Source organism: Cyprinodon tularosa, unplaced genomic scaffold (genome assembly GCF_016077235.1).
Source record: "Cyprinodon tularosa strain WSP-4 unplaced genomic scaffold, ASM1607723v1 ctg1, whole genome shotgun sequence".
NCBI lineage: Eukaryota > Metazoa > Chordata > Actinopteri > Cyprinodontiformes > Cyprinodontidae > Cyprinodon > Cyprinodon tularosa.
This window is the reverse complement of record NW_024037781.1, coordinates 26,119-38,416: the sequence shown is the minus strand read 5'-3', so window position 1 is coordinate 38,416 and position 12,298 is coordinate 26,119. Positions and strand designations below refer to the sequence as shown.

At 37.0% G+C, this 12,298-nt stretch overlaps 2 protein-coding genes across 4 annotated transcripts in view; one reads left to right on the top strand and one right to left on the bottom strand.

Moving 5' to 3' along the window:
* The window catches only part of creb3l1 (cAMP responsive element binding protein 3-like 1), a 50,864-nt gene extending 43,119 nt beyond the window's left edge, over nucleotides 1-7,745 (top strand). For 2 of the 3 annotated variants that reach the window (XM_038294275.1, XM_038293521.1), the window contains 3 exons: nucleotides 514-673; nucleotides 6,292-6,460; nucleotides 6,549-7,745. In XM_038294275.1, the coding sequence (XP_038150203.1) occupies nucleotides 514-673; nucleotides 6,292-6,460; nucleotides 6,549-6,585 (366 nt within the window). In that variant the 3' untranslated portion in view covers nucleotides 6,586-7,745. The remainder of the gene's footprint in view (nucleotides 1-513; nucleotides 674-6,291; nucleotides 6,461-6,548) is intronic. The other variant, XM_038295061.1, reaches the window with a different exon arrangement.
* Nucleotides 7,746-8,730: 985 nt separating this feature from the next.
* On the bottom strand, nucleotides 8,731-12,264 carry harbi1 (harbinger transposase derived 1). Its single transcript, XM_038296218.1, has 7 exons — nucleotides 12,134-12,264; nucleotides 10,883-11,061; nucleotides 10,604-10,806; nucleotides 10,431-10,518; nucleotides 10,112-10,316; nucleotides 9,858-10,033; nucleotides 8,731-9,752 (listed from the first exon to the last, which is right to left on the bottom strand). The coding sequence occupies exons 2-7, from the start codon at nucleotides 11,045-11,047 to the stop codon at nucleotides 9,552-9,554; spliced, it is 1,038 nt and encodes a 345-aa protein (XP_038152146.1). The 5' UTR covers nucleotides 11,048-11,061; nucleotides 12,134-12,264; the 3' UTR covers nucleotides 8,731-9,551.
* Nucleotides 12,265-12,298: the final 34 nt, after the last annotated feature.

Genomic DNA, 12,298 nt, shown 5'->3' with positions numbered 1-12,298 from the left:
AAATACGACAGATGTCAGCAGAGGTAGAGGCCACTGAGCCTCTCCGTTTTTCCCAGTTTCTCCTCCCCATAGTTAATTCATGAACTCTGGTCATGATTAGGACTGTAGAGTTCTAGATTTTCTAGATTCTTTTCCTCCTAGATTTGCTGATTTTCCCTTGGAGTGATTTTGGTGGGCTGGTCATTGTGGGAAAGCTACATGGTTTCCAGGGTGACCGATGTTTATAACTTTGTTTCTGATCTGATTTAGGCCCCCTGCCCTGATTATTTAGATCAAAGCAGGATATTTTGTTGTAAAAGATTTCTAGGCCTACTTCATGTTGCCAACAGGTGTGTCATTAAACTCGATTCAGGTTAATAAATGATTTAACCAGAGGGGAGGTGACTTTGTCACCAGGTTGTTATTGATAGCTGCTTTCATACATCTTTTTAAACAGTCTAGAAAGAGAGTCAGGTCTGAGTTAATGTTCGACTTATTTGTTAATTTACGGGTCTTGGTTCTCTTTCTATGCAGATGATGGCGTTGTGTTTCGTCCTGGTGTTGGGCTCCTTCTCCCCTTGTCTCTCCCCTCTGTCGCTTTTCTCTCAATCCTCCTCTTTGTCCTCCTCATCCTCTCACTCCTCACCTTCCTCCCTTCCTTCGCCATCAGCGGACCTCTACACCACCAGTCAGGGTAGGTAGACATATTAGTTACAGTGCCAGTATATGTTTTTGGTATGTGCTGCCAGTTTTCAGTTTACTGGGCTGTTAGATACCCTGATTTCTTTTTATTAATGTCTTAGAGAGCGACTATGCGGAGTGTACAGGCAGAGGAATATTTTTTGTCAAATCTTAGAAGAACAGCTGGAATTAAGGTGTATTTAAGACCGGAATTATGCCCAGTTTCTGAAAAGTTTGCGCCAATTAAAAATGTTTTTAAACTCCAGTGATTTGGATTATTAAACAGTAACTGAGGCCCAACCTTTACTCTTTCCTAGACAGCTTAGGGTCAAGAAAAGGGCCGCTAACTCCGCAGACCCCACACACTTTCATTTTCACTTTTTTTTATTTTACTATTACGTATATTTGGGTTTTTATTTAATTTCGAGGCCTAATCAACACAAGCTCATGAAAGTTATGTTGTCATGGCAAAGTCGAGCAAGCTAGTGGTAACGGCAGCATACTAGCAATTTTACATAGTCTAATGACAAAAAAGAGGAGGAAATATGGTACAGAAACGCATTTCGGATTCATCGGCTCATGAGAGACTTTATCTCCATGACCTCCAAGCGCACCTCAACATTTGGACACCTGTAACCAGGTGTCTCTTTCATATCTATTCATGCAGTTTAACATAACCATAGTATTTAGAGTATTATTTTGATCTTGCGTTCTTTGTGTAATGGATGTAAAGAACTGTTCAATAACGTTTAAATAGTGTAATAATATAATTTTTTCCTTTTGGTTTGCATAAAAAAGATTTTGGAGCTAATAGAGTCACGTGTGACATTAAGATAGTGCCTTATGGTCATGCCAGCTGACCAAATCTACATTCCTATTAATGTTATTGTGAAGTCTAATTAATAGCGCACATATTCACCTGAGAATTGATGATGTCTGTGTGTTACAGACCCTGGTTGTGTGCACTGAAGTGCATATGAGAATAAAGTACTGAATCTCAATCTATTTACTTATTTGTTTTTAATGTATTTTAAATAGGGTTATTGGATCATAGGTGTTTTGTCCAAAAAATACAAACAATTTCTTAAAGCACACCCTGTTCAAAATTACTTCCAGCGGCCCTGCCTGTGAATGTTCCAATAATGAGAAAAATACCATTTTATATTGTGTATTTTAAGCATATTTCATGTTAGCTCTAGAGCAGAGATTATAATGATATTATCCTCCTGAGAACCGAAGAAAAAAAATGTTTTCCAATTTCTTTTTTTGTGTGATTTCCCATGTATTTGGACCTAAAAAAATACATTACAATTTTAATTTTTTTAAATATATTTTTAATATTAATTTTATGGCATGTCCACTGTGGAGGACAACAGGACGATTTTCATGGGAAAATAGAACAAGCTTAAGAAATAAAGAAATAAAGAAAGATTATGTCTTGAAAGTGATATTTACCTAAGAACTTTGACATTTGATAAAAACAGATTCAATTCTGTAAAATCCTTCTTTTGTTTGTTGCTTGCAACAGCAAAAATACGTGTATTTAGTTCAACAGTAAACTATAAGACTATAAGCCCTTGTTCCTGCATCTTTCCGCATGCTTTATGTCCATGTGTCTAGCTCATAGTCTGCGTACAGATGGCTCTGGTTGTGGCATCCTTGTTTTGGTTGGTGGCTGATACTCTTCCTCATTGTCTTCACTGCTGTCATGAAATGCTGGACTATCCATCAGCTCTTCAGCCAGATGCAGTTTGAAGTCCAAGTACTGCTCTGTGTTTTTAGCTGGTCGATTCAGCGCTATACTGTCAGACCTGTACTTAATCCAAGCATTTGTGATGCCAACATCAAAGAAACGCGTCATCACACGTGATGTCCACCTCTTCGTCCTGGTTGACATTCGGTAGAAGCTCAGCATTCTGTCACAAAGGTCTACGCCACCCATGTTGTCATTATATTCTCTGATTACTGCTGGCCGTCGCACTGGGACATGATGTTTGTCTTTGTTGGACTATCTGCTACAGATATCCTCTGGATCTCTGCCATAGACAGTGGAGGCAATCAGAACTGGTTTATTATCAAACCATTTCATCAGTGCCAGCTCTGGCTCCCTCCTGACCAACACCACTGAAGCCCCTCTCCCTTCCTTTCTCAGCTGTTTATCTGCTGGTAGCTGGCATGTCTTTGGGATTCTGTTCTTCATAATAGTTCCAGTTGCTGGAAGACCCTTTGACAGCAAAGCGTCCATGAGATCGATTGTTGTGAAGTATCGATCAAAGAACACACAAGTTCCTCGAGGAACAGACGCGACCATTCGCAAAACTACTGCAGCTCCAACTCCCAGTCTTTGGCCCCTGAATGTGTTCTTGCCACGATAAACCTCAAAATCAAGGATGAGACCATTTGGAGAGGCAAGCACAAAGACCTTCAGGCAGGTAGGGTTTGGCTTTCCTGGCACATACTGCCTGACTGGGCAACAGCCTGTGAATGGGATGATTTGCTCATCAATGCACACTTTATCACACCTTGGAAGGCTGAGACAACCTTGCCTCACATGGTTAAACAATGGTCTGACTCTCCAAAGAATGTCTGACTTCTTTGTCTCTTCACTCACATCCAGGTCACTGACAATCTTAAGTGACCTTCTTAGCTTGTAGAACCTGTCCCTTGTCATCTTCTTCCTTGTCATCTTCTTGCTAATGACTGGTACTTTGGTTTTTCTAGCCCAAAACATTTTCACTCTGGGATAGCCAAGGCAGGCCATGTGGACTGATACACCAAAGAAAATGTTTATTTCTTGGGCAGTAGTATTCAGCGACACTCCTGTAATTTGCAGCAGTCTGTGATTTGTAAAGGTTGCCAGATCTTCAAACATTTTTTATCAGTGTACTGTCAAAAGTACTGTATTGGACTCCAGTATTCACAAATTTTAGGGTCATTGTGATAGGCAGGAAGCCCAGGTAGCACAGGTGTGAATCTATTATAATGGAATGGGAAAAAAATAAAGTTAATAAAACACTACATTTTTTTACACATCAATTTTGTTTAGTGCCATAATTTCAGTGTCATGGATATAATATTGACCAATCTTACAAGCATTTTTTTAGGCAACTTGCATACATTTAACATCTTTTATACAGACTACAAATTCTAAAATAATCTGCAGTAACATGATAATAAAATTGATTACATTAACCTGAAACTAAATAAAACATACAAGTTTGTCCTGGCCCACAGTGGACGACGACTTTCCGGCTCCCTCTCTGTCTCTGACTCTGTCTCATCAGATTCTCCTGTATTTTCTTCCTCTCCATCTTCGTTACTATCTTCCCCTATTACAGGCTGATACTCATTCTCATCCTTTTCCTCATCTGACAGCTCCAAATCTGAATCTCCCTCTATCATCCGGTACAGAATCCTCTCTGCTTCGCTTCTGTCTCCTACAACCATGTGCAGTCATTAAATACATTAAAATGGTCCTGGTGTCCACTACAGTTGACATTAATTAAATGACTGTTATTTCAAAACATAAATAATTAAAGTGTTTTCAGATGTAATAATATTGTTGATGACACATTAATAAACACGAATATGTATAATTATCATGGTAAAAACAGCAATAGATAAAGAATATTTGACTTCCCTCTCCTCTTTCCATAAAATGTGGTTGTTGGTATGGCTGCCATCTTGTGAGAGGAAAAAAGTAAAGTTCCCAGCATGCAAACCTATCACATGACACATCACTGGAAAGCCCAGGATGTCCTCTACAAAACACTATAGGACTTGATAGGGTAACTCCAGATACTTAAGAGAGATGCAGGTGGACAAAATGTCCACTATAATGGACATGAATGAATGGGCCGGGTCTCAGGAGGATATGCCATGAGATTATAAAATAAATACAAAAAAACATAATTTCCAGAACAGTAATTTCCAATACTATATATAATGTAATCTTCATATATATTATGATATTGATTTCAGTAAAACCACTATCAGGGAACGTTTCTAGGCATTGTGATAAAAATGAAGAAAATCAACATTTTTCTAAAACTATCATGACAAAATTTGTAGTTGGATTATCTAAATATACAGTATATCTGAAATTGTTTCTTGATTTCATCCTGTTAAACCTGGACAGAATACTGCTGTATTATACGTAATTCACGGAGAAGCAAAAAAAAAAAAAAAAATGCACCATTATTAATTCTGTCAGGGTTTATGACTATTATAATAAATGACTTTTAATGAAAAAATATGTTCATAACACACTGAATTGTTGTATGCTCTTATTGTGAAGGTCTGATGGAAGGTATCTCAGACAGTGTTGACATTTTTCTTGGTTAAAAGTCTGAATTGTTTTTACTTTAGGCTTTATTTGACATTGTCTAATGCTTACGACCTACGCTAGCGACGAGTTAAACAGATTAAAAGTAGCTAAAAACAAACTAACTTTTTGTTAGCTGCAGGGGCGGAGCTCGATGGGGAGCCAGGGGTGGCCATGGCCACCCTTAGCCAATCCCACCCCTACCATTATTTCCCCTTTTAATACAGATGGTGGCAGCAGTTATACTCTCAAGTGGAGTATTCAAAACATTTAATTTTTTTGTGGCTAATTATACACATCAATATAATAACATCAAAGATGATAAATACAGAATTCCTGCTCTTTTCAGAACTGGATTTTGTGTTTTATTGGGTAAAGAGAAAATTATATGTCTCTGCAAGTCATCTAGGAGTCTTCAGTGAAATCAAAGATAAATAACAATTTTAATAAAAACTTATCAAATAATCTACTTATGTATATATTAGGTCTTGTAAATATAAATTTTATGCAGAATGTTTATTGATACAAGTAGGTAAGCAATGACAATGGAAAAGATTTATGCCCAAGAACTCAAAACTGAAAGAGTTTTATCAACTATACCTTTTATCTAGAATTTAGGGTTGTTTAAATATATGCGTCTATTTGTTAGCGAAGGCTGTAGGAAAGTATAGTTTGTCTTTATTTAGAAAAAAATGATGTTTTGCTTGTTAATTTTCCTGTTGGAACAGTGTAGATTGACCCTGAGGTTCTGGTTCCCATCTACATTCCGCCACTCCTCAGTGTACATTGGTTAATGCCTGGCCACCCTTTTAAAAAATGTCTGTCTACGCCTCTGGTTAGCTGTGCTTCTAGCAGCTGCCGGATGTTGTGTTTCTTTCTTTAATTTGTACCGAGGACAAAAGTTCTACAAAAATCTTCTTTGCTATTATAAGGTGTATGAAATACGGCTACGTTTTACAATTCTGCTCTAATGAGGTTGATGTAACTAGACTTTACTTTCACTGGTTTCCATTTTATGTTTTGGCGAGTTTGAGATGATGCGTTCAAAGGACAATTAAAAAACAGATATTTAAAAGACATCGTAAGAGAATATTTTTAATTCTGTTTTGAAACTCAAGTTTAAATGTTTAAAGCATTCTAATAATTTAAGTTTGTACCTGTTGTCTTATTACTACTTAAAATTTTTATGAACCCTGAAGAAGAGGAGAGAAATAAGCCTGTGAGGCCTTCACAGATCAGCTCTATTTATACTGTGATTTAGTCAAAAGCCACCTGGGGCTTAATTCCAGTGTATTTGTGTGTTGCAGTCCGTTCCCGCAGCCTGCTCTTCTACGACGAGGAGGCTCCCCTGGAGGAGAGTTTGGTGCCCTCAGAAGGAGAGAGGCTACAATCAGAGATCCACTCTTACACCCAGACACGTCGGCATACAGCTGACACCCACAGCAACCAGACAAACGGGCCCAAATTAGAACAAAGGTACAAACAACTTCTGAACGCTGCTGAGATTTGTATAGGTTGCGTGTCAGGCTTTAACCTGCTGCCTTTTTTTTGTTCCTCTCCACAGAGCAACCAATCCAGGCAAAGTCTCAGAGATTTCATAATTTCTTCCTACTCGCCCACTGAAGCTCTTCATCCTCCTGTTCTCACATCAGAAAATCAACCTACGCATCAGCATCCTTCATCGTCCCGTTAATACTTTAAGAATCTGGATGTAAACATGAGCCTTTTGTTGGAACTGTTTTAATGCACTAATCATGTTATGTAGACCAACTAATTATTTTCACCCAATTAGTTTTTTATTTTCCTGCACAGTGTCTTGCAAAAGCACTTTCCCCACATTTTGTCATACTAAATACACAAACATGTGCCAAATAATAGAATCCAGTGGAACTTGTCTTTAAATCAGCTAATTAATCAAAGGGAAATTCATCATTTGCAAGGGACTAAAAGAGGCTACTCTTAATAGAACGTTTATATCTGATTTAATTTTCTTAATTGAAAAAATAACAGACATGGCTGTTGGTCAGAAGGCAGGAGGGTGTTTAAAAAAATATATTTTGCCTCCACATTTTTATGACTAAATCAGCTAATAAAAGATAAAATGTTGATATTTCGCCACCAAAGGGACATTGATGCTTTAGACCAATTGAGATTAGACCTAATAGTGAAGAGCTTATGTTTTATTTAGTCATATATCATTAGTTGTATAGATAAAAAGCAGCAAAATTAGCTTTTATATCTGATTCTCTAAACCAAAAATAATCAGATTGAATTAAAAGCATAGAGATGAAAATATTCTAGCCCTTAAGTGGATAGATATAAAATATATTGAAGCGGTGCCCTTTTTTTTTTAAAGTGCCTTCCATGTTCTACTGTCTAATATGGCCTATTTCACTGTATACTTGGTGCAAAATGTAACTGCTATACTTATAGGGGGTTATTGTACTTTTTTTTAAGTTCCATTTCCTGAAACCACCTTGACTTGGAGGTAAGGTTCAGGATTGGATACTCATTTCCAGGGCAGTAACCGCCTACTGTGCTCATCAACATTAAAGAAGAAACCCTTGGTAAACAGGTGTTAAATGCTTTAAAACGATTGGGTGGCAGCTTGGTGATCCCACAAAAAGGGTTCTCTTTGCTAACGTTTTACCCCATTTAAAATGGCATTTTTCTTATTTCTTTCCATTTTGAAGGGAGAAACTAGCCACTGCCTTACGTCACATTTAGTTTGATCTCAGGAACCAGGAAGTTCTGGATGATATATATATATATATATATATATATATATATATATATATATATATATATATATGATCAGCCTAGAGAGTTCAAGCTAATTTTATTTTTTTTCCAATTTTTTTGTGATTCTGGTCAGATAGGAATGTTTATTTTATTTTTTTTAAGGCTTTTTGCACTTGTTTACCAGAGTTGCAGGAAGTGTGGAGAGAGAGCTGCAGCATGCACTCTTAATAAAGTTCCCCAGTATGATCACTTTTAAAATAAAACAATTATAGGATATTTTTGCAAATTCAATAATAATTTTTTTTTTACTCCTAGTTCTGACAATTTGCTTTTTTTAAGGGTGTATATTCTTTTATTTTAAAAAACAAAAAACACAAAAAATGGTACCATTCATAGCGTAGGAAATGTCACATAAAAGTATTTTTTATGGAGATATAAATTGTTTATGTAATATATTTGCAGCATCAAAAAAAAGCATCTTTAATTTATGCAAAAAAAAAATACATGTACTGATTTTTTTCTTCAAGTTAGCTTATCTTTGTTTTTGTTTTGTTTTTTAAATAATAAGAAAATAAAAAAAAATAAAACTTTTAATATATTATGAGCATTAAAAAATGGCATATTTATTTTATGCAAAACAAAAAAAAAAGATGATTTGGCATGCAGGAATATGACTGGGTGTAAAAGCTAGAACCTAATCTGGTTGTCTGAACTGTAATAACACAATGTTGATGTTAAACTGTTGCCCTATAAACTGGGTGCTTCATGATTTAAACATTTTTGTTCCATATGTCTCAAATATCTATTCGGCCCCATATATATATATATATATATATATATATATATATATATATATATATATATATATATAGACTTCAATTTCAGTAAGGAGTTAATATGGAGCAGCAGTTTGTTGCATATATTGATGGTTTGTAGAAATTGTGTACATATTGACCAAGCCAATCAAAGGACTGAAGCGTTCCAGGATTAAAAGAACCACTAGATTTAGTTTGATAAAAAACTTTAATTTCAACACCACTATCTCTCATATACACCCTGCTCTGACAAGAACGAAAAAAAATATCATAACCTTTTGTATAAAAACATTTAATTCATTGCAACTAATCACGTTTTTCCTTCCTTGCGTCTGTTTGGTCGTCAGGAAATGAACACATCATGCGTCTCGTGACTGCAGCCAGATCCACACTTTTCTCAAACGTGTCGGGGACCAAATGTACATAAAATGATCACACCTTCCAGCAAAGTTGTTGTAAATAGGGAGGGGGGGGGTTGTTTTTTGTTTTTGTACTGTCATAATCCCGGAATTTAACCTGTGGAATGTCCTATGGGGAAGGAAAACATGAAGGGGATTTGGGGTGGGCATCAATTGAAAAGAAGGGTTTGTGAGTAAACTTAAGATGATGCAGCAGCTACACACAGTTTAAACAGTCCCAAATCTCCAGGAAGTGCCATATTATTCCAACCGTTCTTTGATCCTTTGGAAAGTTTTCTGACTTTTCCCAGAGTAAATATGAGCTTCTGGATGTTTGAAATATGTTTGGATGTTTTGTCATCTCGGTTTGTTGTATAGTGTCCTGCATGTTCCTCCATATATATATATATATATAAATCTATGTTATCGTAGTTTAGTCCGTAGCGTAGAAATGAGCAAAATATTAAAAAACTGCATCAGCAACATGTCGTCTGTGGAGTTTATTCCTCCCTGTGTTTAATGCCGAGATCCTTCACTGTAAATGTCTTTAGTTTTATTCATTTTCTTTATGGATGATAACAGAAGAAAGGGGAGTCATGAGTAATGATGTCTCTAGCTAAAGTGCTCGAGGATGATCCGTTTCCGGAGCTCCTCTGCCTCACTGTCGCGCTCTTCCAGCTTCTGCTCGGGTCCGCTGGGCTGCTCCAGAGGCTCCGTCCGCTCCAGAGTCCAGGCGTCCAGCCCGGAATGCAGCGAGGCGTTGTGGAGAACACAACAGGCTAGAAGGATGGAGGAGCTTCTTTCTGGAGAATACTGCTCAGAAGAGATACGACATGATATCAGATACTTTAACATATGAAACACAGTTTTGTTTAGTCTTCCCAAAAAGGAATATGCCTGCTTTATTGAAAGAGATACCTGCAGGTGTCCTTTGATGCCATCTAAACATCGGAATCTGGTCTGAATGGCCCTGAAAGTTCTGTCCACTATCTCATGCGTCATCGTGTGAGCCAGATTATACCGAAACTCTGCATCCGTTTCTGGGCTTTCAAGGGGAGTCATCAACCACTTCTTTAAAGAATAACGTCCATCCCCTTTTAAAAAACCAGATCCACATTACCTGCTGACTTCTTCATGTGAAACGCTTCCCTAAAGCTAAGAGCGCATCTCACCCAGGAGCCAGCCCTCCTCATTGTCCTGCAGCTGTTTGTAAAGAGCTGATCTCTGCAGGATCTCTGTGTCCTGCAGCCCGCCGGGCCACGTTTCTGCGCTGAGTAAGAGCCCCTGGGCGTTGCACACCAGCTGACAAGCTACAGAGTGGGAGCCCTTCTTGTTCACGTACGAGGAGGCTTCGTTGTTTGGAGCTTTGATGGCAACCTGCAGTTGACGGAGTGAGAGGACGGTTAGATATAAGTCAGTGACATTGTTAAACATGATAAAATGTGGGAAAGCTCAACTGTTGAAAAGAGTTATACATGAGGGTTAGCTAACCTGAACGCAATCAAGAACGCCCAGAACTCCAGGAAAACCTGCCACCCTCTGAAACTCCTGGAAGGAGTATTCTGTGTTGGACGGATCTCTGTGTGAACAACACGTATCACCATGTTATTCTATACAGGAGCTTAGCTTTAGAACAAAAGGCATTTGGCTTGTATCTACCGTACCTGTTGAAAGTGATGAACTGTGGTGCTTTCTCCACCAGTGCCTTGGTGACAACAGTCACACATCTGGACATGGAGGCCTGGCTTATCCCTATTATATCCCCCATGGATGTTTGGAATGAGCCGGATGTGTAGAAGCCCAACGCCGCCAAGACCTGCACCTCAGGACTGATGGCTCTGGACCTCAAGGTCCTCCTGGACAGAGTCTGCAACACAGCAAGGTGTAAACACAATACAGAGAATTGTTCTCTTTAAAACATCGCAATGCATAAAGATGCACACCTCTCTGAGTAATTCCACCAGATACAGAATGAATTCCCTCGGAAAGCCAAAATTTGAGAGGAGAACATCGTTTGAAACAGAGTCCAGATCGAAGCGGTCCAAAGTCTTGCAGCCTCGACCGTGCAGAAGAAGATCACAGTCTAAGACCGCTATGGGGATGGCCATGCTGGGGGTAAAACCTACACATAAGAAAATAAGAGAAACAGCAAACAAATACTCCTGGGTGGTGTTAGAAATTTACATTGCATAAAAACCTAAAGTATTCCAAGGCTGTGATCTAGTCCAAGAAATACAGCTGAATAATACGCAATATGGAGGACAAGACCGAACAGCTCAAATACATATAATGAGAACTAAACGACATGTAAAATTAAAAACAATAAATCTGACTCCTGAGTTGCATGGTGGGACAAAATCTTAAATAAACATGTTGTATAATTATGAATGTCAATTGAATAAAGAACATCCATTAAATATTCCTAAAAGGTAATTAAATGTATGATTTATTTATTCATTTAATACATTATTTAATAAAAAAATAAATTATGAAATGCAAAAGTCAAAAAAGTCTCGTCAAATTATTATTTCAAAAGTTATACATTTGAAATAACAAAATTAGATCATTAAAAGCTTTTCTAGTAAACTGATTATATATACCTATTTACTTCTCTATATGAAGTGGAATGATATTTATCTTTATGAGATCAAGGTTTTCAAAAGGTTTATAACAAGTATATTATTGTTATTTAGGTGTAGACAGCATAAAATGTTTGGGGACCTTTGGTTCAGATCTAAGCAATCTCCAAAGTTAGACGTTAGGACTAAAATCTATTTGGAAATCTGTGGCATCTAATTCCAATATAATTGTTTTTTATATATTTTCAGACGAAACAAAAAAATTCATTTAAATATTTAACTTTTTTTCTTTGCAATGTAACAAAATATAGAGGAGTTAAAGCACTGGCAATGTTTGAGCAATGCACTGGCTTTAACTCAACTGCTTCAAGAAAGACTTTCTTTCTAAGAACTATAATAATCAAAATGTGCAATTTTAACTTATAAAAAATACTCAAACAACCCAAAAAAATACAAATGCTAACCAGTTTCTAGCTAGCTTCGTTTATATATATATTATATTCTCCGCTCATCCACCGAACAACTCTCTGCTGACTCCATGAAGATATATTAGTTCAATTTAAACTCTTAGTTTTTCAAATACTTATTTCTAAAACAAAAAAAAACGCGTTTTACCTTCAGATAGCCCAGCATCTGTCAGCTAAAATAAAGCAATGAAACATTCCATGCGGTTTCGAACCGCATATTCGACTCTGTAATTAATATTTTCATTGGACATATAAATACATATATATAAAATAAAAAAACAGTCCATAAAAGCTGTCACTGAAATGCTTATTA